Source organism: Carcharhinus amblyrhynchos, chromosome 14 (assembly GCF_965287045.1).
Source record: "Carcharhinus amblyrhynchos chromosome 14, sCarAmb.v2.hapA, whole genome shotgun sequence".
Taxonomy (NCBI): Eukaryota; Metazoa; Chordata; class Chondrichthyes; order Carcharhiniformes; family Carcharhinidae; genus Carcharhinus; species Carcharhinus amblyrhynchos.
In genome coordinates this window covers 1454118-1477487 of record NC_137337.1, presented here as the reverse complement: position 1 = coordinate 1477487, position 23370 = coordinate 1454118, and the positions used below count along the sequence as shown (strand labels likewise).

Below are 23370 nucleotides of genomic sequence, written 5' to 3'. Positions count from 1 at the left end.
AAACGCAGCCAAACCAAGGTTTTATATTGCTGCAACATGATTTGCCAACTCCTGTACTCAATGCCCTGGCCGTTGAAGGCAAACATGCATATGCCTTCTTTATCACCTTGGCCATCTGCATTGCCACATTTAGGGAATTGTGGACCTGCACTCCCAGATCCCTCTGTATGTTAATGTTCCTAAGGGTTCTGCCATTTACAGTACAATTCATACTTAAATTTGATCCTCCAAAATGCTTCACCTTGCATTTGTCCGGATTAAACTTCATTTTTGTGCGCAAGTCTCCAATCTATCTCTAACCTGTTGTATCCTCTGACAATTCCTGGCACTATCAGCAACTCCACCAATCTTCGTGTCATCCACAAACTCTCACCCACATTTTCCTCCAGATCATTTATATATATATTACAAACAATAGAGGTCCCAATACTGATCCCTGCGGAACATCACTAGCTACAAATCTCCATTCTGAAAAACACCTTTCCACCACTGCTTGATGTCCCCTATAACCAAACGAAATCTATATCCATTTGGCCAGCCACCCCAAATCCCATGTTTTGTACCAGTCTGCCATGTGGGGCCTCATCAAAAGCCTTATTAAAGTCCATATAAACTACATCCACAGCCCTTTCCTCTTTAATTATCTTTGTCGCCTCTTCAGAAAACTCAATCAAGTTGGTGAGGCAGGATCTTCTCTGGACAGAACCATGCTGCATGCCACTAACTAGTCTGTTTTCTTCCAAGTGTGCATATATCCTTTCCCCAGCATCTTCTCCAAAAGCTTCCTACCACTGGCATCAGCCTCACAGGCCTATGATTTCCTGGATTAGCCCTGCTTCCTTTCTTAAGGAACCGTGGGCAGCATGGTAGCACAGTGGTTAGCATTGCTGCTTCACAGCTCCAGGGTCCTGGGTTCGATTCCCAGCTCAGGTCACTGTCTGTGTGAAGTTTGTACATTCTCCTCGTGTTTATGTGGGTTTCCTCCTGGTACCCCGGTTTCCTTCCACAGTCCAAGGATGTGCGGGTTAGGTTGATTGGCCATGCTAAAATTGCCCCTTAGTGTCCAGGGATGCATCGGTTAGAGGGATTAGCGGGTAAATGTGTAGGGATGTGGGGGTAGAGCCTGGGTGGGATTGTGGTTGGTGCAGACTCGATGGGCCGAAGGGCCTGTTTCTGCACTGTAGGGTTCAATGATCTATGATTTTAAACTAGGTAACAACATTGACTATTCTCCAGTCCTTCATAACCTCACTGTGCTCAAAGAGGATATGAAGATGTCTGTTAAGGCCCCAACTATTTCTTCCTTTGCCTTCCAGAGTAACCTGGGATAGATAGCAAGTTTGCAGGTGACGCTAAGATTGGTGGCATAGTGGACAATGAAGAAGGTTATCTAGGATTGCAATGGGATCCTGATCAATTGGGCCAGTGATCCGATGAATGGCAGATGGAGTTTAATTTAAATAAATGTGAAGTGATGCATTTTGGTAGATTGAATCAGTGCAGACTTACTCAGTTAATGGTAAGGCACTGGGGAGACTTACAGAGCAAAGAGATCAAGGCGTACATGTTCAAAGCTCCATGAAAATGGAGTCACAAGTGGATAGAGTGGTGAAGAAGGGATTCAGCATGCTTGGTTTCATCAGTCAGAACATTGAATACAGGAGTTGGGATGTCTTGTTGAAGTTGTACAAGACATTGGTAAGGCCACACTTGGAATAGTGTGTGCAATTCTGGTCACCCTATTATAGAAAGGATATTATTAAACTAGAAAGAGGTGGGGGAGTTGTACTGCCTTGTTTTCTTTTGACTAAGCTTACAATTTCCCTTGTCATCTATGGTTCCTGAATCCTGCCATTCCTGTCCTTCACTTTTGCCTGTCCTGCACTTCAATCAACTGGCCTTTAAAAAACTTCCCATACGTCAGACGTGGATTTGCCCTCAAATAGCTGCTCCCAGTCCACATTCCTCAGTTCCTGTCTAATTTTGATTTACTTGGCCCTCGCCCAACTAAGCATCCTCACACAAGGGCCACTCTTGTCCTTATCCGTGACAACCCAAAATCTTATGGAATTATGATCACTAAACCCAAAATGCTCTCCCATGTAAACTTGGATCACCTGACCTGCCTCATTTCCCAGCAATAAGTCTCACAACTCCAGGTTAAAGTCCAACAGGTTTATTTGGCATTAGCTTTTGGAGTCTCAGGCTTCTTCATCAGGTGAATGACAAGCCCTCACTCACCTGATTAAGGAACCTGAGACTCCGAAGGCTAGTACCAAATAAACCTATTGAACTTTAACCTGGTGTCGTGAGACTTCTTACTGTGCTTACCCCCATCCAACGCCGGCATCTCCGTATCATCATTTCCCAATACCAAGTCTAGTATGGCCTCCTCCCTAGTTTGATTGTCAAAAACTGTATCAAAAAGCCCTCCTGAACACATCTAACAAATTGCTCTCTATCTGAGCCCCTGGCTGTAAGGGATTCCCAGTCAATATTGGGGAAGTTAAAGTCACCCATCACAACTACCCTGCTTTTTTCACACCTTTCCAGTATCTGACTACACAGCTGCTCCTCTGTCTCCTGCAGGCTTTGGGAGGTCTATAGTACACTCCCAACATTGTGCTTTCACCCTTCCTATTCCTCAGCTCCACCCATGATGCCTCATTGCAAAATCCCTCAATGTCTCCTCCCTCAACACATGCTGTGCTCCCTAATCAGCAATGCAACTCCCCCACCCTTTTTGTTTCCCCTTCTGTCCCGTCTAAAACAACAGTATCTCCGAATGTTAAGCTGCCAAACCTGCCCCTCCTTGTCTCCGTAATTGCAATAGCACCATAATTCCATGCAGCAATCCAGGCTCTCAGTTCATCTGTTTTACCTGTTGTACTTTTTGTCCTGTCACATCTCAGCGCTCAGGTTACACTGTGCACCATGTACAACACAGTAAAAGTCACCTCAAGCTGTTGGATTACCTTGTGAACATAAGTGTCTCACTATTGCAGAACTGTTTGTCCAGAAATTGAGCAGGTGGCAGAGGTGTTGGGATTGGGGGTTTCCTGAGAGCTAAATTGTCACAAAACTGCAAATATATCGCATGTTAGGAGGCGCACAGGATGCATAAGACTTTTATTTATTGATAATTGATTATTATTTCCCTGGCCAAGGATGGATGACTTTACCATCTCATTACACATAGCAAAGATCCTTATTTCAACAAAACAGCGAAACATTGCCTGTGTCACCACGTCAGTGTATTTCTGAATCACACAAGTAGATTGGCAAAATCCCCAAGGAATTCTGTAGTCAAAGATAAAATAATGAAAGTGTGGGTTGGATAGGGAATAAGGAAGAAAGGTGAATGAGAGAATGAGAACGTAGGACAGAGAATGTTGAAAGCTGTCTGTATCAGTGGTGTTTCTGCAGTCTCAATCTCTGTGTGAGCCTATTTATTACATGATATTGGGATTTGTTTCTGTGTCATGCTGTGTGTAGTGGAAACCACTGAGTGCCGCACAGTGGGATTTCTCTCAACCTGCTGTCTGTTTGGGGTTCACACTTTCTAATTTAATCAAAGGGCTGCGGCGCTCCAAACAGTTGCAGGGATTTGGGAATGACTGTCACGGCACAGTCTTATTGAGGAAATTCCTCTCATCCAGCCCCGGCATTTGCCCCTCTCCTCCTCACTGCTGAATCTGACTTTCAGGGTCTGCCTTTATCTGCCGCCACAGTGCATCGTTCATTCCTGAGGAATCCCTACCAGCTTCTTCACTTTATTTTCCTGAATTTTGTGCTGACGTTTCCCTTTTTCCCACACTCAGGGCCTGCACACTGCATAAACCACAAAAATGTGGAGAAGTTCAAGCACTCACTCGAAATTAGATTCCAGTCCTACTGTATAAACACTAACCCTGCCAGGGGTGAACAGTAAGCAGCTCCTATGCACTAACACTCATACCTCCTGTACATCATCCCTCTCCTTGCTCATATCCCTCCCATATGCCCCATCCCTTCATCTATACTTTCCTCCTTTTATGTCTCCCCGCAAACGTGTATACCCCCACTCTGTATATATCCTGTTATTGTACGTCCCCCTCCTGTATGTGCTGCCACCTCCTGTAAATCCTCCCTCCTTTACTTCGCCCCTCCCAAATCATAGAATCATAGAACACAGTGCAGAAGGAATCACTCGGCCCATTGAGTCTGCACCAACTCTCCAACAGGGCATCTTACCCAGGCTCTATCCCCGTAACCCCACTTATTTACCCTGCTAATCCACCTAATTTACAAATCTTGGGACACTAAGGGGCAATTTAGTGTGGCCAATTCACCTAACCCGCACATCTTTGGACTGTGGGAGGAAACCAGAGCACCCAGAGGAAATCCACGCAAACACAGGGAAAGCATGCAAACTCCACACAGACAGTGACCTGAGGCCGGAATTGAACCCAGGTCCCTGGTGCTGTGAAGCAGCAGTGCTAATCACTGTGTCACCATGCTGCCCTCTGATGAACATGCCAACTCTTGCACTGTAGCTGAGTAGCCCTGATACGGTTGGGTTTTGCCTGCAACATCTCCAACAAACTATCACAAAAGTGAAGTAGAAACACGGGGTGAATTTTAATCTCAAAACCAGTGGATTGAGATCAGAATGAAATTAACATTTTTCAAATTGCAAACCTGACCCCAGGCTGCCAACCTATCTGCTGATGACTATGAAATATTTGTTGATTGTCATAAAAACCCATCTGGTTCACTAATGTCCTTTAGGGAAAATCTGTCGTCTTGACCCTATCTGGCCTACATGTGATGTCGTGGACTCTTAAGTAGCCCTCTGAAATGGCCTTGTGAGGCATCAGTTTCAGAGCAAATAGGGAAGGCCAACAAAAGCTAGCCTAGCCAATGATACCCACATCATGCAAATCAATTTTTAAAAAGGTTTAGCAGAGGGTGGGAGGTGGTGGTTATCTCATTAGCAGGTTCCATTAGGGACTGCACCTGGCTCCAGAATGCTCCCTCACCAACTGCAAGCCTGACCTGTTCACCAATCTGCCTCTGGATAAGAATGTCGTTAAAAATAAACTTGCTCATTGCCACTGACCAGAAACAGCCTGTGTCAATTCCATCGTGTTCTGATGCACGTGTAACAGGAATGGAATTGAGATGGGTTAAAACCGTTACCGGATAATCACTTGGTGGGTAGTTGCCTGCGTTCAAACCACACAGAGAGGACTATCGTATAGCCTTTTCAAATGTTGCTACAGGATCTGTCCCAGTTACTGCTCCAATACTGGTCAGTCCCAGATCAGCCGTTCTGTTTGCTTAATCAGCCTGGTGAATGGTGGATTTGGAGCTTGCTATTGTTCAACATGATTTCAATCGGATCACAGTCCAAGTTTGTTTCATTTTAACCACAAAATAGCTTGGTAAGTATACTTAGAAGACTGTGGAATTTCAAATTTACCGTCCAGTTAAAAACTAGGAAAAGTTAAACATCCACGAACTGCAGAGTAAGTTGAGAGATTCCATTTGCTGAGTGGTCCCAATCCAAACCTCAGCAAGTACTGACACTGAGACTGGGTGGTTTTGGTCAGACCCACCATGAACACCATGTCCAGTTCTAGTCAGACCTACTGTGAGCTCTGTGTCTGGTTCCATATCAGGAATATAGCAGAATAATTGCTTTATAGAGGCCGGGATAAATGATCTGTACATATGATTTCAAATGTCATCATGACAACTGGAAAATTTTTACAGAGTGTTGGAGAGAGGGCAGAACCAATTGTTTGTGATTGATATACGATTGTAGGGATACAGGTTATAAGTTCTAGATACAGAGCGAAACTCCCTTTTCACTGTTGCATCAAACGCTCTGAGGTTTGAAATTTCTAATAATCCTTACATTGTTGTCTCTGCCCATTGCTCCTGTTCAACTCATCTGTTGTTGTAATCCTAACTCAGCTACTCGATGACTTAATCTTTCACCATCCATAAACATGCAATGCTCAATTTATTCTAGCTAACACAAAGCTCCAATTAACCAGGTCTTGCTGATCTATGTTGACTCTTGATCTTCCTAATCTTTGAATTTAAAATTTGCTCCTGTGTGATTAAACTCTTTCACAAACGTTCCCACCACTATGTTATTGACCTTCTCGAGGCCTACAATCCTCCCTCGAGGAACTCAGGCCTTTCACTCTAGTCTGTTATGTTATTATCATAGGATATGGGCATTGTAGACTAGACCACCATTTGTTGCCCAGCCCTAATTGTCCTTTAGAAAGTATAGGTGAGCTGCCTCCTTGAACCACTGCAGTCCACATGGTGTAGGTACAACCAGAGTGCTATTAGGGAGGGAGTTCCTGGAGTTTCACGCAGTGACAGTGAGGAACAGTGATATGTTTCCAAATCAGGATAGTCTGTGACTTCAAATGTGTTAAAGTGGCTATAAAACCATTTGTAACATCCTCAGGGCATGAAAGGTGCGATAGAAAAGCAAAGATTTTCTTCTGTTAGCTCTGGCTCAGTGGACAACACACTCACATGTCAATAAATCAAAGTTTGTGGGCACAATACCCACTCGAGAAACTTAATCCCCATAATTCTGACACTCCAAGTGATGAATTAAGAGAGTGCCATACTGTCAGAGGGTCGGTATTGAGGGAGGTCCGCACGGTCAGAGGGTCAGTGCTGAGGGAGTGCCGCACTGTCAGAGGGTCAGTGCTGAGGGAGTGCCGCATTGTCAGAGGGTCAGTGCTGAGGGAGTGCCACACTGTCAGAGGGTTAGTACTGAGGGAGTGCTGCACTGTCAGAGGGTCAGTATTGAGGGAGTGCCGCACTGTCAGAGGGTCAGTGCTGAGGGAGTGCCGCACTGTCAGAGGGTCAGTGCTGAGGGAGTGCTGCACTGTCAGAGGGTCAGTGCTGAGGGAGTGCCGCACTGTCAGAGGGTCAGTGCTGAGGGAGTGCCGCACAGTCAGAGGGTCAGTACTGAGGGAGTGCTGCACTGTCAGAGGGTCAGTGCTGAGGGAGTGCCGCACTGCTAGAGGGTTACTGCTGAGAGAGTGCGGCACTGTCAGAGGGTCGGTGCTGAGGGAGTGCCGCACTGTCAGAGGGTCAGTGCTGAGGGAATGCCGCACTGTCAGAGGGTCAGTACTGAAGGAGCGCCGCACTGTCAGAGGGTCAGTACTGAGGGAGTGCCGCACTGTCAGAGGGTCAGTGCTGAGGGAGTGCCGCACTGTCAGAGGATCAGTGCTGAGGGAGTGCCGCACTATCAGAGGGTCAGTGCTGAGGGAGTGCCGCACTGTCAGAGGGTCAGTGCTGAGGGAGTGCTGCACTGTCAGAGAGTCAGTGCTGAGGGAGTGCTGCACTATCAGAGGGTCAGTGCTGAGAGAGTGCTGCACTATCAGAGGGTCAGTGCTGAGGGAGTGCCACACTGTCAGAGGGTCAGTACTGAGGGAGTGCTGCACTGTCAGAGGGTCAGTGCTGAGGGAGTGCTGCACTACCAGAGGGTCAGTACTGAGGGAGTGCCGCACTGTCGGAAGGTCAGTGCTGAGGGAGTGCTGCACTACCAGAGGGTCAGTACTGAGGGAGTGCCGCACTGTCAGAGGGTCAGTGCTGAGGGAGTGCCGCACTGTCAGAGGGTCAATGCTGAGGGAGTGCTGCATTGTCAGAGGGTCAGTGCTGAGGGAGTGCTGCACTATCAGAGGGTCAGTGCTGAGAGAGTGCCGCACTGTCAGAGGGTCAGTACTGAAGGAGCGCCGCACTGTCAGAGGGTCAGTACTGCGGGAGTGCCGCACTGTCAGAGGGTCAGTGCTGAGGGAGTGCCGCACTGTCAGAGGATCAGTGCTGAGGGAGTGCCGCACTATCAGAGGGTCAGTGCTGAGGGAGTGCCGCACTGTCAGAGGGTCAGTGCTGAGGGAGTGCTGCACTGTCAGAGAGTCAGTGCTGAGGGAGTGCTGCACTATCAGAGGGTCAGTGCTGAGAGAGTGCTGCACTATCAGAGGGTCAGTGCTGAGGGAGTGCCACACTGTCAGAGGGTCAGTACTGAGGGAGTGCTGCACTGTCAGAGGGTCAGTGCTGAGGGAGTGCTGCACTACCAGAGGGTCAGTACTGAGGGAGTGCCGCACTGTCGGAAGGTCAGTGCTGAGGGAGTGCTGCACTACCAGAGGGTCAGTACTGAGGGAGTGCCGCACTGTCAGAGGGTCAATGCTGAGGGAGTGCTGCATTGTCAGAGGGTCAGTGCTGAGGGAGTGCTGCACTATCAGAGGGTCAGTGCTGAGAGAGTGCTGCACTATCAGAGGGTCAGTGCTGAGGGAGTGCTGCACTGTCAGAGGGTTAGTACTGAGGGAGTGCCACACTGTCAGAGGGTCAGTGCTGAGGGAGTGCCGCACTGTCAGAGGGTCAGTGCTGAGGGAGTGCTGCACTGTCAGACGGTCAGTGCTGAGGGAGTGCCGCACTGTCAGAGGGTCAGTGCTGAGGGAGTGCCGCACTACCAGAGGGTCAGTACTGAGGGAGTGCCACACTGTCAGAGGGTCAGTGCTGAGGGAGTGCTGCACTATCAGAGGGTCAGTGCTGAGGGAGTGCTGCCTTATCAGAGGGTCAGTACTGAGGGAATGCCGCACTGTCAGAGGGTCAGTACTGAGGGAGTGCCGCACTGTCAGAGGGTCAGTGCTGAGGGAGTGCTGCACTGTCAGAGGGTCAGTGCTGAGAGAGTGCTGCACCACTGGACAGTCATTATTGATGGAGTGCTGCAATGTCGATAGTAAGTTAGTGAGAGATTGCGATGTTGTCAATGGTGATATCTTTATGATGTATTTGTTATCTGATGCCCTGTCTCATGAATGTTAATGATCTTATAGCACTATTTATAGCTGTTCCCTGCCTATGATTAGCTAACACAGCTCAGGCAGGGTTATAAGCCTGAGATCCTCTGTATGTCTCTGTAAGTGGCTGTCTCCTCACTGTCCTGTATATTTATTTAAAAGCCCTACGCAGTGTTGGTGCTAAAACAAAAACAGAAAATGCTGAAAAATCTCAGCAGGTCCGACAGTGTCTGTGGAGGGAGAATAGAGCCAGCGTTTTGCATCGGGATGACGCTTTGTCAGAGCTGCTGTTGGTGCTTTTGTCAGCATATGGAAATGAAATAAAACCAATCTTTTTATCTCTTTTAGAGTGATTGCCTTTGACAGCCAGTTATCAGGACGAGCTCCAAAGACAAGCTCAGCTGAATCAATTCCGTCAAACAGCACAGGTGAGGAGATATCCATAATGTTAGACCAATTGGAATCACTGACTATCCACAGGTCTAATTATGGCTGTGCCATTTTAACCAGCCATTGATTTCTCAGTGTAGAACTAAACAAGCCCATCATTCCGCAAGTAAAACACCACAATGAGCAAAAAGCCATAAGACATAGGAGCAGAATCAGGCCACTGGGCCCATCGAGTCTGCTTTGCCGTTCAATCATGACAGATTTTTTCTCATCCCTCTTCTTCTCCCTTTTCCCCATAATCCCTGATCCCCTTATTAATCAAGAACCTATCTATCTCTATCTTAAAGATAGTCAATGACTCGGCCCCAACACCTTTCTGTGGCAAAGAGTTCCACAGATTCACCACTCTCTGGCTGAAGACACTTACACATCTGTCTCCCTTCTCACTATTTTACCAGTAAATGTACAAGGAGGTGAGAAATCAAATGCCCAAATCATACAGATGAATACTGAGATCACACAATGGATAAAAATATCCATTGCACAGTTTTTATTTACTAATAATTAGTGACATCTGGATTTTCAGTTAACCACATGTGGTTGAAGTTAATCCAACGGTTTGGACTGCCTACTTGTAAAGTCTGAGACCTGAGAATGTGGGGAGCGAGAGGAGAGAAAGCACAGGGGAGGAAAGAAACAGTGAGAAAGAGAGACAGACACTGAGTATGTGGTGGGAGTGGAGGAATGGAGCCAAGGAAAAGAGAGAAAAAGGGCAGAAGTGAGGAGAGAGACAGAATCAAGATAAACATAAGAAAGCAAACAAAATCTTTGCATTGCCTTCAGCTTTCTCCATTTTCCTCTTTTTATCACGTACAGACCAATTGCAACTACTTGTAACCCTGAATAGACATCACTCAAATCAATGGACAGCTGATGACGATGATCATCTGGAACTATGCCCTGTATATCCAAGCCCAGACCATTAATATCTTTAGAAAAGAATAGCTGTTCTAATACCAGGGGAATGCTAATGTATACTTCAGTTTGAAAAACAACCATTCACACTGAACTGTGTTTTCTGTTCCTTAGCCAGTTTTATATCCATGCTGCTACTTCCCTTCAATCACAGTGGCTTCAGTTATGCTAACAAATCTATTAGATGGTGTTGCTTTTGAAAGCCCAAATACAGATCCAACATCCTCCACCCTCATCAACACTCTCCATTACTTCATCAAAGAATCCAATCAAGTTAGTCAAACACAATGTGTCTTTAACAAGTCCATGCTAGACCTTTATTAACCCACAAGTTCCCAAGTGCCAATTAATTTTGTCTCAGATTATTCTCTCTGAAGGTTTTCTAACCATAAGTTGATTGTCCAATGTTGCCAGATTTACCATCCTCCAGTTCTGACACTGATTCCATAACTGAGGAAAATTGGAGGACTGTGACCAGAGCCTCTACACTCTCATCGTTACTTCTCTTGGCAACCGAGGATGCATCCCAGAAAATACTACTTCATTAATGACCCTGTAACTTTTTTCCGAGGTTGCTCCTAAGAGTATCCTGGAAACTAACCTTCAACTCCTGGAGATTGAAGGACATCTTGATGCTTGGCCTGACAATATCAGACATGTGTAACAGATTGCCAGTAAAGTCAGCAGTACAGTAGGTCATGCATGGTTAATTCCTTTTTGAAAACATGCTTAGTTGAATAAGCCAGGGTTAAGAACAATGCAGAAGGTTATACATCCAGATTTAAGCTGTCAGAAAAACACTGAAATATGATAGGATTCTGTGAATGACATAAAGGAATGTGGCTAGTCAGGGTTAGACACACACACTTTCGTGTTCGTTTGAAGTTCTGCTTTTTTTTTGCTGAATTGTTTTGAAGAACTGGAAAGAAGTTTCCAGGCCTTACCTCAAACTCCTACCTCTGGTTGTTCAGCTCTCTGCAGATCTGAAATGGATTGCCGAGGATCCACAATTCAGCATCAGTGGGCCACCTGAATCAGTGATCTTAGAGAGCCATTCCTTTGTGTACTTGAGTACTGAGTGACGGTGTGGCTGGGGCAGTTCATCTTAAGACTGATGGGTGTCTCTGTGTACACCAACTCATCAGCTTGCATTAGTGAGCTTGCACAGAGGGTGAGGGTGCACTAACACAGAGTGGGAGCAGTTAATGTCCTTTACCACAGAGCGAGGCAGTGAGGGTTCATTAACACAGAGTGAGGCTAGTGAGGGTTCATTGAGGGAGGCACGGTAGCACTGAGGGCAGCACAGTAGCACAGTGGTTAGCACTGCTGCTTCACAGCTCCAGGAACCTGGGTTTGGTTCCCAGCTCAGGTCACTGTCTGTGTGGAGTTTGCACATTCTCCTCGTGTCTGCATGGGTTTCCTCCGATGATCCAGTTACCTCCCACAGTCTAAAGATGTGCAGGTTAGGTTGATTGGTCATGCTAAAATTGCCCCTTAGTGTCCTGGGATGCATAGGTTAGAGGGATTAGCGGGTAAATGTGTAGGGATATGGGGGTAGAGCCTGGGTGGGATTGTGGTTGGTGCAGACTCAATGGGCCGAAGGGCCTCTTTCTGCACTGTAGGGTTCTATTATCTGCATAGTCACAGAGAGAGGGTGCATTAATGCAGAGTGGGGGGCAGTGAGATTCTGTTAACCTAGAGTTAACTGCAGTGGTTCAAGAAGGCAGCTCACCACCACCTTTTCAAGGGCAATTAGGGATGAGCAATGAATGCTGGTCTAGCCAGAGATATCCACGTCACATGAACGAATAAGAATAATCTAGAGAGGGGCTCTCTCTATCTTTTCTGGTTCTTTATCCAGCTCTCTCTCAAGCTCTCCCTCTGGCTCTCTCTCTCTAGGTCTCTAGTCGCACAGCACTTCTGCCTCACAGTGCCAGGGACCCAGGTTTGATTCCTGGCTTGGGTCACTGTCTGTGTGGAGTTTGCACGTTCTCCCTGTGTGTGCATGGGTTTCCTCCGGGTGCTCCAGTTTCCTCTGAAACTGACAGCCTGAAAGAGCTGCTGGTTAGGTGCAGTGATCCAAACAGGCACTGGAATGTGGTGACTAGGGGAATTTCATGGTAACTTCATTGCAGTATTAATATAAGCCTTACTTGTGACTAATAAATGAACTTTACTTCTCCTTAGTTCTATCTCTTTCTCCGACTCTCTCTATGGCTTTCTCTCTAGGATTTTCTCTCCCTCTCTCTAGCTCTAACTGTCTCTCTCTCTTTGGCTCTCTGTCTAGCTCTCTCTTTCCAGCTCTACCTCTCTCTCTCGTGCTCCAGCTCTCTGTCATTCACTGTTGCATATCTCTCTGTGCCAGTGTCAGGAATCCCTTGGATATTGAATGAGTTGCTGGCTTATTGCCCAGATACGAGAGTCAGGGTATCAGATGACTCTTCAGCAGCTGTTGGGTCTGCCGAGATCAGGTGTCCGATTGTAAATGCACTCGAAGCAAGACAGCTCCACTCACTGCCACAGGGATTTAGTAAGAGGATTTTTCTGTGCTCATTAAACTGAGAGGTGGAAGTGCTGGAGGATTACACGTAGTTTCCATTCAGCAGCTGGTAATATGGCAGTGAGCAGCAAGCATTTAATGAACTCTGCAAAGTCGGGCCATTCCCAGAATAGTTCGCAAATAAGAGCAAATCTATATTTATAAAATCCAGAAATATAATGCACATCAAGTAGAGGAAGATAGCTCAGTATGTTTGAACAAGAGGCTTCATCTATTACCAGTACTGGGCAATTTCTAATTGCCCCTTGAAAATATGGTGGTGAGCTGCCTTCTTGAAAGCTCCAGTCCACGTGGTGTAGGTGCTCCCACAGTGCTGTTCAGGGGGGGAGTTCCATGATTTTGACCAAGCGACAGTGTTGGAATGGTAATATATTTCCAAGTCAGGATGATGAGTGGCTTGGAGGAGAACTTGCAAGTGGTGCTGTTCCCATGTGCCAGATGCACATTGTCCTAAGTGGCAGAGGTTACGGGTTTGGAAGGTGCTGTCGAAGGAGCCTTGGCAAGTTCCTGCAGTGCATCTTGTAGATAATGCATATTGCTGCCACTGTGCATTAATGGTGGAGGGAATGAACATTTAAACCAAAGACAATGTTTAGTTTTTATTTCAAGATCCCAAGGCTAACACCAGTAGGACCAAAATGGGCAAGAGAGACAGGGAGTAGTGATCAAGCCATGTTCAGTTTTAAAAGCCAACAGATTGTGTAGAGTGGGATAGAAACATGAGTTGGAATTTGTAGCTAGGAACTATATTAGACAGAGTAACATAGTATTTTATTGAAGATGGTAAAAGGATGCAGTTCTGCCAGTAACTCCACTGGAGAAGCAGAGAGGTTTGGGTGTCCAAGGACGAAAATCTTTAAATGCTCATGCACAGCCTCATAAATAATTAAAAAGTCTAGTGGAATGTTGGCCTTTATCTCGAGAACAAAGTAATTCAAATGGGTGAAAGTTATATTATGTTATTATTAGAACCTTGATCAGACTCCATCTGGAGTAACTGTTCAGTTCTGGACACAGCAACTCAAGAAGGATGCATTTGCCTTGGAGTGGCTGCAAACTCATCAGAGCTATCTATCTACAAGATGCACAGCAGGAACTCACCAAGGCTCCTTAGACAGCAGTTTCCAAAGCCATGAGCACTACCACCTAGAAGGGCAAGGGCTGCTAGGAGCTATGTTAAGAAGATATAGGGAACACTGCCACCTGCAAGTTCTCCTCCGAGCCACTCACCATCCTGATTTGAAAATATATCACCATTCCTTCATAGTCACTGGATCAAAATCCTGAAACTCCCTCCCTAACAGCATTGTAGGTGTACCTACACCACATGGACTGCAGCAGTTCAAGAAGGCAGCTCACCACCATGGGCAGTTGGGGATGTGCAATAAATACTGGTCTACTCAGTGAACCAAAGTGGAGCAGAAATCTAAAACACTAAAAGCAATTGAGGCTGAGGGTCAATTGAAAATTTCATTGAGGTGGATTTTTGTTAGGTAGAAATATTACAGAACCAGGGCTAGTAAATGAAATAGGGGCACAGAATAACCATGATCTAATTAAATGTTGGGTAGTATCAAGGGATGATTGGCCTCCTCCTGTTTGTGTGCTATGTGATGTCTTGCCCATAATTATTCATCATGCATAATATGCCAGATGTATTTTATAGGTAGAGTTGTGCTTGCAGTAAGAGGGGGAAGATATAATATCTTTGGCTCAGAAAAACACTATCTTGGATAAGTTGTAGATATCTGTTATGAGAACAATACTTATGTCGAACCCTTAAATGAATAATGCATCCAAAGATGTTTCAAAGGGAACATTATAAAACAACATTTCTCACTGAGTTATATGAGAAGATATTAGGTCAAATAAACAAGAGGTTTTAAGGAGAGTCTAAAGGGAGTAAGAGCAGTAGAGAGATGGATGGATTTAGGGAAGGAATTCCAGAGTTTAGGATTTAGACAGCTGAAGGCATGGCCAATGGTGCAGGGATTAAAATCAGTGATGTCTAAAATGCCAGAATTAGAGGAGCACAGAGATTGCAAATGGATTTGGGGCTGGAGGAGATTACAGACACAAGGAGAGGGTGACAATATGAAGAGATTTAAAAACAAGGATGAGAATTTTAAAATTGAAATGTTCCTTAACCAGTAGACATGCAGGGTAAAATAGGTGTAGGGTGATGCGGCGGCGCGGGCTTGTTGGGCCGAAGGGCCTGTTTCCCGTGCTGGGTTGTTCTTTGTTCTTTGTTCTAGGAGTCAACAAGTAAGCACCTGGGTGACAAACAGAGTTGGTATGTCGTAGGAAGCAGGCAGCAGAGATTTGGATGACCTCAGGTTTACGGAGAGTAGAATGTGGGAGACCATCCAAGAATGCATTAGAATCATTCAGTTTAGAAGCAACAGAGTTATGGGTGAGGGTTTCCGCAGCAGATTTATCGAAACGGGGCAAAGGTAGATGATGTTATGATCATCAATCGCTCCCCTCATGCATCACACCTGCCCGTCTTGCCCCGCCCCTTGGCAGTAACAATTTGCCCCTTTACCCCAATCTCCTGGAGGGGCCTCAATGGCCTCTGTCCCCACTAGCGGGGTGAGGACCCCTGTTCCCTGTTAGTGGGGAACAGTTTGTAAACCCTGCTGTTGGGAGCCACTCCTGGTTGGTGGTTGGGGTGGGTTTGGGGGTGGGGGGGATGCGAGCAGGCCCAGAGAATACCATTCCAAGACCGCTAATCATATGGAAATACAGGCCGGAAATTGGCACAGAGCTGATTACACTATAAAAAAGCAACCAGTGAACCTCACTAAAGGCCCCCACTGGTGTCTCCTGGCCTCTGCACTGCTCAAGCAGCGCAGCGGGCTGGAGAATCCCGGCACGTATCTTTGGATGACATCACTGAGAAGCAGCAGGTAAATGTGAGATAGCAAGAGGTCAAGAATAGATCAAAGGGGAATACCAGCAATAATGATTTGGAATTGGGAAGAGAAGCTTTCATAACTGAATCTCTGGTTATGATCTGATGGATAAAAGTGGAACCAAAAAGTGCAAATGCAGTCCCACCTAGCTGGAGGAGAGTGGAGAGGCAGTAAGGGAGGCTGGTGTGGGCAACTGTGTCAAAGGCTGCAGACAGATTGAGATGAACAAAGTGGGATTGCCTACCTTTCTTACAATTACATTGGATTTCATTTGTGATTTAGGTACTTTGGTGGGGGTGTGGGAATCCTGATGGAAGGACTTAGTAAATGGATTTGTGAAGTGTTGAAAGGCTGATTATATGAGTAGTCTGTATATTGAGCTGCTTCGTAAGAGTACAACGGTTTGGGCCTATACTCTCTGGAATTTAGAAGAACGAGGGGAGATCAAATTGAGGTATGCACAAGATGATAAAGGCTGTATAAGGCTCTGGTCAGATCCCATTTGGAGTATTGTGAGCAGTTTTGGGCACCATATCTAAGGAAGGATTTGCTGGCCCTGGAAAGGATCCAGAGGAGATTCACACGAATGATTCCTGGAATAAAGAGCTTGTCGTATGAGGAGCGGTTGAGGACTCTGGGTCTGTACTCATTGGAGTTTAGAAGGATGAATGGGGATCTTATTGAAACTTACAGGATACTGCGAGGCCCTGGATAGAGTGGATGTGGAGAGGATGTTTCCACTAGTAGAAAAAACTAGAATGAGAGGGCACAACCTCACACTAAAGGGACGATCCTTTACAACAAAGGTGAGGAGGAATTTCTTCAGCCAGAGAGTGGTGAATCTGTGGAACTTTTTGCTGCAGATGGCTGTGGAGGCCGGGTCATTGAGTGTCTTTCAGACCAAGATAGATAAGTTCTTGATTAATAAGGGGATCAGGGGTTATGGGGAAAAGGCAGGAGAATTGGGAGAAAAGTATCAGCCATGATTGAATGGCAGAGCAGACTCGATGGGCTGAGTGGCCTAATTCTACTCCTATGTCTTGTGGTCTTATGATAAACGATATGGATAAAGTAGATATGGAGCAGATGCTTCCTCTTGTGGGACATTCTAGAACAAGAGGTCATAGTCTTAGGTTAAAGGGATTAAGAAGTCTCACAACACCAGGTTAAAGTCCAACGGGTTTATTTGGTAGCGCAAGCCACCAGCTTTCAGAGTGCTGCCTTTTCATCAGGTAAGTGGGAGTTCTGTTCACAAACAGGGCATATAAAGACACAAACTTAATTTATAAAATAATGGTTGGAATGTGAGTCTTCACAGGTAATCAAGTCTTAAAGGTACAGACAATGTGAGTGGAGAGAGGGTTAAGCACAGGTTAAAGAGATGTGTATTGCCAGGACAGTTAGTGAGATTTTGCAAGCCCAGGCAAGTCGTGGGGGTTACAGATAGCATGACATGCACCCAAGGTCCCGGTTGAGGCTGTCCTCGTGTGTATGGAATTTGTGCAGAATTTTTCGCTGTGACACGTCAGAACTGTCAATCGATGAGTCCAGTTCTTTTGAGGCATCTTTCAGCGTCTGGAGGTGTCTGTTGCGATCCTCCTCATCTGAGCAGATCCTGTGTAGATGAAGGGCTGGTCCGTAGGGGATGGCTTCTTTAATATGTTTAGGGTGGAAGCTGGAGAAGTGGAGCATCGTGAGGTTATCCGTGGGCTTGCGGTACAGTGAGGCGCTGAGGTGACCGTCCTTGATGGAGATGTTCAAGAATGAACCGATTCCGGAGAGTAGTCCATGGTGAGTCTGATGGTGGGGTGGAACTTGTTGATGTCATCCTATAGTTGTTTCAGTGATTATTCTCCATAAGTCCAAAGGAAGACAATGTCATCAATGTATCTAGTGTATAGCATCGGTTGAAGGTCCTGTGCGGTGAAGAGGTTTTGTTCGAACGTGTGCATGAAGATGTTGGCATACTGAGGTGCGAATTTGATCCCCATGGCTGTTCCGTGTGTCTGGATGAAAAACTGGTTGTTAAAGGTGAAGACATTGTGGTCCAGGATGAAGCGGATGAGTTGTAAAGTTGCATCTGGAGATTGGCAGTTGTTGAGTACTGAGGCAGTTGCAGCAATGCCAGCGTCGTGGGGGATGCTGATGTAGAGCGCTGAGACATCCATTGTGACGAGGAGTGTCCCTGGTTCAACTGCTCCATGTGTGCTGAGTTTCTGTAGGAAGTGTCATGACAGAAGCTGAGGGTTCTTTGTACAATGGGTTTCAGGATGCCCTCAACGTAGCCAGAGAGGTTCTCACACTGGGTCCCATTGCCTGATACAATGGGACGGCTGGGTGTGTTTGCCTCTGTGAGGCAGTAGAGATCTCCAACGCGGGGACTACATGGAATGAAAGCACAGAGGATGCTCTGTAAGTCCGGATCAAAGGTCTTGATCAGCCTGTTGAGTTGATGGGTGTGTTCATAGAACATAGAACATTACAGCGCAGAACAGGCCCTTCGGCCCACGATGCTGCGCCGACCAGTTACAAAAACAATGACCCACTAGCCTATACCAATCCCTTTTCGTCCATAAACCTATCCAGAGATCTCTTAAACGCTCCCAAACTAGACGCATTTACAACTGCAGCAGGCAGGGCATTCCAATCCCTCACCACCCGCTGGGTAAAGAACCTACCCCTGACATCCGTCCTGTAGCTACCCCCCCTTAATTTAAAGCCATGCCCCCTCGTGCTAGCATCAGATTTGAGAAAAAATGTTTCACTCAGAGGGTAGCAATCTGGAATGCGCTGTCTGGGAAGGTAGTGAAGGCTGGCAATCTTACAACCTTTAAAAAATATTTGGATGGGCACTTGAAATATCATAACATTCAAGGATGTGGGACAAGTGCAGGGATTAGCATGTCTTTAGTGGTTGTTATTGTCGGTAAAGACTTGTTAGGCTGAAGGGCCTGTACTGCACTGTATGATTCCATGACTTGGCCTCCACAGTCTTCTACAGTAGAGAATCCCACACGTTCAGTACTTTGAGCAGAGATATCTTTCTTCATCTTGGTCCTACCCTGTATCCTGAGACTGTGTCCCCTAGTTCTAGATTCCCCAAAGTATCTTCCCTGCATCTAGTCTGTCCAGCCCTGTTAGAAATTTGTACATTTTAATCAGACCTTCTCTCATCCTTCCCAGCTCCAGTGAACACAAACCTAGCTGAACCAATCTCTCCTTCCAGGACAGTCCTGCCAACACCAGTACCAGCCTTGTTAATCTTTGCAAGTATCTCTATGGCAAGTATATCCTTTCCTAGTTAGGAAGATCAAAACTGCGCTCAGTGTTCCAGGTGTTGTCCCACTAAGGCCCTGCATAACTGCAGTAAAACATCCCTCCATCTGAACTCAAATCCTCTTTCAATGAAGGCAAACATACCATTTACCTTCCTAATTTCTTGCTGCACCTGCCTTTCCACTTTCATTGACTAGTGTACAAGGACACCCAGATCACTTTGTACATCCACACTCCCCAATACATCATCGTTTAAATAATATTCTTCCTTTTTGTTTTTCACACCAAATTTATAAGTTCACATTTAGCCATGTTGTACTGATCTACTATGTGTTTATCCCTCACTCAACTTATCTAAATGACCTTAAGCCTCCTTGTATCCTCCTCACAATTTACAAAACCGCCCTGTTTTGTGTTGTCAGCAAACTTGGAAATATTACGTTTGGTTCCCTCATCCAGGTAATTTATATGTATCACGGATGGCTGGGATCCAAGCACTGATCCCTCAGTACCCAACTAATCACTGCCTGCCACTCAGAAAAACTCTGTTTCCTGTCTGTAAACCAATTTTCAGTCCATACTAATACATTATCCCCTCTTCTATGTGCTTTCATTTTGTCCACTAGCTTCTTATGAAGGACTTATCAAAGACCTTCTGAAAATCCAAATACGCTACATCCATGGATTTTCTTTATCTGTACCAGTTACATTCTCAAATACCTTCACTAGATTTGTTAAGCACGATTTGCCTTTTATAAATCATTTCTTTGCAATAGTGCCGTGAAATTATTTATAATTGTTAATAACTCTGTCAGTCCTGTGTGGGAAATCCAGCCAAGACTTCTGTGCTCAAGTCTCTGCAGTAAGGTTGGAACCCAAAAAACATTTGACACAGACAAGGATGCTGCCGCTGAGTCACAACAGACACGACAGTCTGGAGGTGATCGGCACAAACATGCTCCTGAGCTCCTCAGACAGCTCTTTTTGAGAGACTGAAAGGCTGGCAGCTCCTCATCAGCTGCTGCAACTCCTTCCCAGTGCCCGTGTGAACAGTGTGATTCTGATGAGGAAAGCTGTCAATATGTGAGTGTGTATTTTGTTAAATGCTATTATCTGTTTGTATATTCACAGCTCAACTCAGCAGCAGCAGATTGACCCTTCCACCAAGAAACACATTGGGAAATAAGAGTGAATGGAGCAGCTGATCCTCACAGGCCAGATTCCATGAGCCCACTGCTATAGAGGGATTGAGGAATCTATTGGTACAGAGAGATCCAAGGATCCACATCAAAGACCTGTCTTCAACGCTGTCCTTCCATGAATCATTTCAAACCCCATCTCCAGTCCCCACGCCTACCAGGCTGGAGGTAGGCGAAGACTGGCAGCTTCTGAGGGAACAGAGAGAGAGGAGAGGAAACAGAAACCCAGTGGACAATTGGCGACTTCACCATAATGGTTTCCCCATTTGCCAGAAGATGAATGGCAAGGAACAAGCCATTATTCCCCCAATAGAGGAAGGGTAGCACCTGCAAACAACCCATTCTGTTCCACATAATTCAGTAATCATTGACTCACCATATATACAATATGAGGAGGTCTATCCATTCATAGCTGCTAATGTTGCTATCTGAGTGCTGCATGTACTACATCTTCTGAGAGGGAATTAGCCAGCTCTTCCATCCTTGCAGCTGAGACACAGGATTGTATTTCACCCGAAGGAATGCTGCAAACTTGTAGGGACTGCTCAGTCTGAGAAAGAAATCTTTCTACCACAGCATGGTTCCTCACAAAACAATGCCCATTTTGAACAGGGGGCACAATGCAGAGTGGGGACATAACTCTGCTCTTGGGAGCACCCTGTTAGAACCAATCGAGTAGCCACCCATTGGCGCCTAGTCTGTTTACTGGGGCTCAAAACTTTAACTTAATGAAACCTCTCACTCACAGCGTGGAGTCTTAGACAGACCATCCTCATATTCCTAGTCCTTGCTTTCTGTTGTAGGAAACTGGATAAGGAATGAAACAGCAATGAGTGCCAACAGCAGAACAGCCCGCTTGTTTATTATCCAATCTTAGGATCTGGGCATTGTTGGTAAGGCTGGCACGAATTGCCTGTTCCTGATTGCCCATGGAGAACATGGTGGTGAACTGCCTTCTTAAACCACTGCAGTTCAACAGTGAAAGAACATATTTCCAAGTTAGGCTTGGAGGGGAACTTGCAGGTGATGTTGTTCATGTTTGTCTGCTGCCCTTGTTTTCAAGGAGGTCTGTGTGTGGAAGCCCAGAACCACAAAGAGCAACAAGTCTGCCGAGGGCCACAAGTGGAGGGCAGATAGATTTGATGGAGGTGAGGGATTTTGCAGACAATATCAGCAGCGATACGGGAACCTATGTGTTTGATGACTCCTGATGTAAATGATGAGTTCTCATTTTCCGTGTTGGCTGCCATTTCAAATTCTTGCTCAACGTTTTGGTTCATTGCCCTTGACTCTTTCACAGGGACGCTCACCCAGTGGAAGCTCTGCTTATTTGGTATCCTTGCACCCCACAACAGCAATCCCATGTGAATGATACTCCCCCCCTCCAACTCCGTGATTGATAATCTTCCCGTGCTGCGCCCACACACCCCCCCACCCCCCTCCCTTCCACTCCACACAGCCTCCTCTTACACTCTGGGTTGAAGGAAGAGATGCATGCATTATTTTACAGGGTAATATACAGCTAAGGGAGGCATACTGAGAAAACTCCCCTCCCCTTGGTCCAGGGACTTCACACCACAGGCCTGTGAAACTCCATTGCTGGCGCATAATAAACCTGGCAGCAGAGAGTAACTATAATGTTGATATTTATGATTTTGTTAATATTTTGTTTTTGGAGCATGTTACTCTGTGACTATTTTGTACATAATAATGGGGATGGGCGACATCTCGCCTTCTAATTTTTATTACCTGTGAAATCGGAGAGCAGTCCATTGTTAGTCTTCCTGGAAACACCACTGGATTTGGTACCCTGTCTGCTCGAGACAGACTTAGCTGTCTCAAAAATAAACTTACAGCTGACATATTAAAATGAATCTTAATGTTTTCAGATGTGGGCTTTTGCATCCAGCAGTTATTTCCTCTGAGTTGTTCCAGTGCACAGGGTAGCAACAAGAGACATGTGGTGTTTGTGGAGAGAGAACTTGCCAAACTGTACTATCCTGTGAATCATTTGGTGGGATCTTTAGAGGCGTTTTAAATGATTCAGGGATTTGACACTGGATGATGGAAACTGTTTTTCTGATGGAGAATCTGGAACAAAAGGGCAGAACCCTAACATTACAGGTGAGCTGTTCAGGGAGTGATGTCTGGAAGTATTTCTTCACACAATGGGAACTATCTCCCCAATAAAACTCATGAGGTGGAGATGCCGACGTTGGACTGGGGTGGGCACAGTAAGAGGCCTTACAAGATAATGGTTGGAATGCGAATCTGAAACTTGATGTCTGTGTCGATATGCATGATCTTCTTAGAGATCCTCTCCACTTTGAGCCAGCAGTTTGCAGTGTCGGTTGTAGTCACGTTGTGACTCATATTCCAACGATTATCTTGCAGTTGAGTCTTTGTCTGTATATGCCCTGTTGTGAATCCAACTCTATACTCACCTGATGAAGGAGCAGCGCTCCGAAAGCTCAGTAAACCTGTTGGACTTTAATCTGGTGCAATAAAAGTCTAATTGCTGGGTGTTGACTAGAACTTTCAAGATAGGCTGATAAATTGTTGTTAGGTAACAACATTAAGGGATTATTATGCAAAGGTGGCTAAATGGAGTTGAGGGACAGATTGGCTGTGTGAATATATATGATTGTCACAGGCCTCAAGACCTGTTGCTCTTATTTACTGATTAGAAGTATACTTAGCCAGTTAGCTACATCTGGATTCTTCTTTAGTCATGTATGGAATACCACTAATCCACTCCGCAATTCCCAATAATCCGCACCTAGAATATCAATTAGTCACATTTGGATTCCCACACCTGGATTTTCAATAAGCCACAAGTAGCAAATGGTGAATGTATTGGACCACGCTGATTACAAGTGCAATTATTGATTTCTCATGTATGAAGCACTTTGTAATGATGTTTGTGTTGTTGTTCAAGAAAAGTTGGCAATCAAGCTACTGCTGCAAAGATAAAGGAGAAGTTAACATTCCTTCGTCAGAAGTGGAACCTAATGGATAAAGTATTTCAGTAAGGTAGGAAAATAGAAAAGAACAGGCAGAATAACACAGCTACTATGATAGGGAGGGAGCAGAAGTGAGGGAGTGAAACTGAGGGAGTAGATAGATGGGCATGTGGGAGAGATAGAACATAGAACATTACAGCGCAGAACAGGCCCTTCGGCCCACGATGTTGCGCCGACCAGTTAAAAAACAATGACCCACTAACCTAAACC

The 23370-nt window shown here is 45.7% G+C and overlaps 1 protein-coding gene across 4 annotated transcripts in view; it reads left to right on the top strand.

Annotated features, from left to right (window-relative positions):
• The window catches only part of ttll5 (tubulin tyrosine ligase-like family, member 5), a 291222-nt gene extending 268548 nt beyond the window's left edge, over positions 1–22674 (top strand). For 2 of the 4 annotated variants that reach the window (XM_080202142.1, XM_080202141.1), the window contains exons 31-33: positions 9171–9250; positions 18846–18943; positions 20070–22674. In XM_080202142.1, coding sequence (XP_080058268.1) covers positions 9171–9250; positions 18846–18943; positions 20070–20093 — 202 coding nt within the window. In that variant the 3' untranslated portion in view covers positions 20094–22674. Of the gene's footprint in view, positions 1–9170; positions 9251–10758; positions 10844–18845; positions 18944–20069 lie in introns of those variants that run through there. The other 2 variants (XM_080202144.1, XM_080202145.1) reach the window with 2 other exon arrangements.
• The last annotated feature ends 696 nt before the right edge of the window (positions 22675–23370 follow it).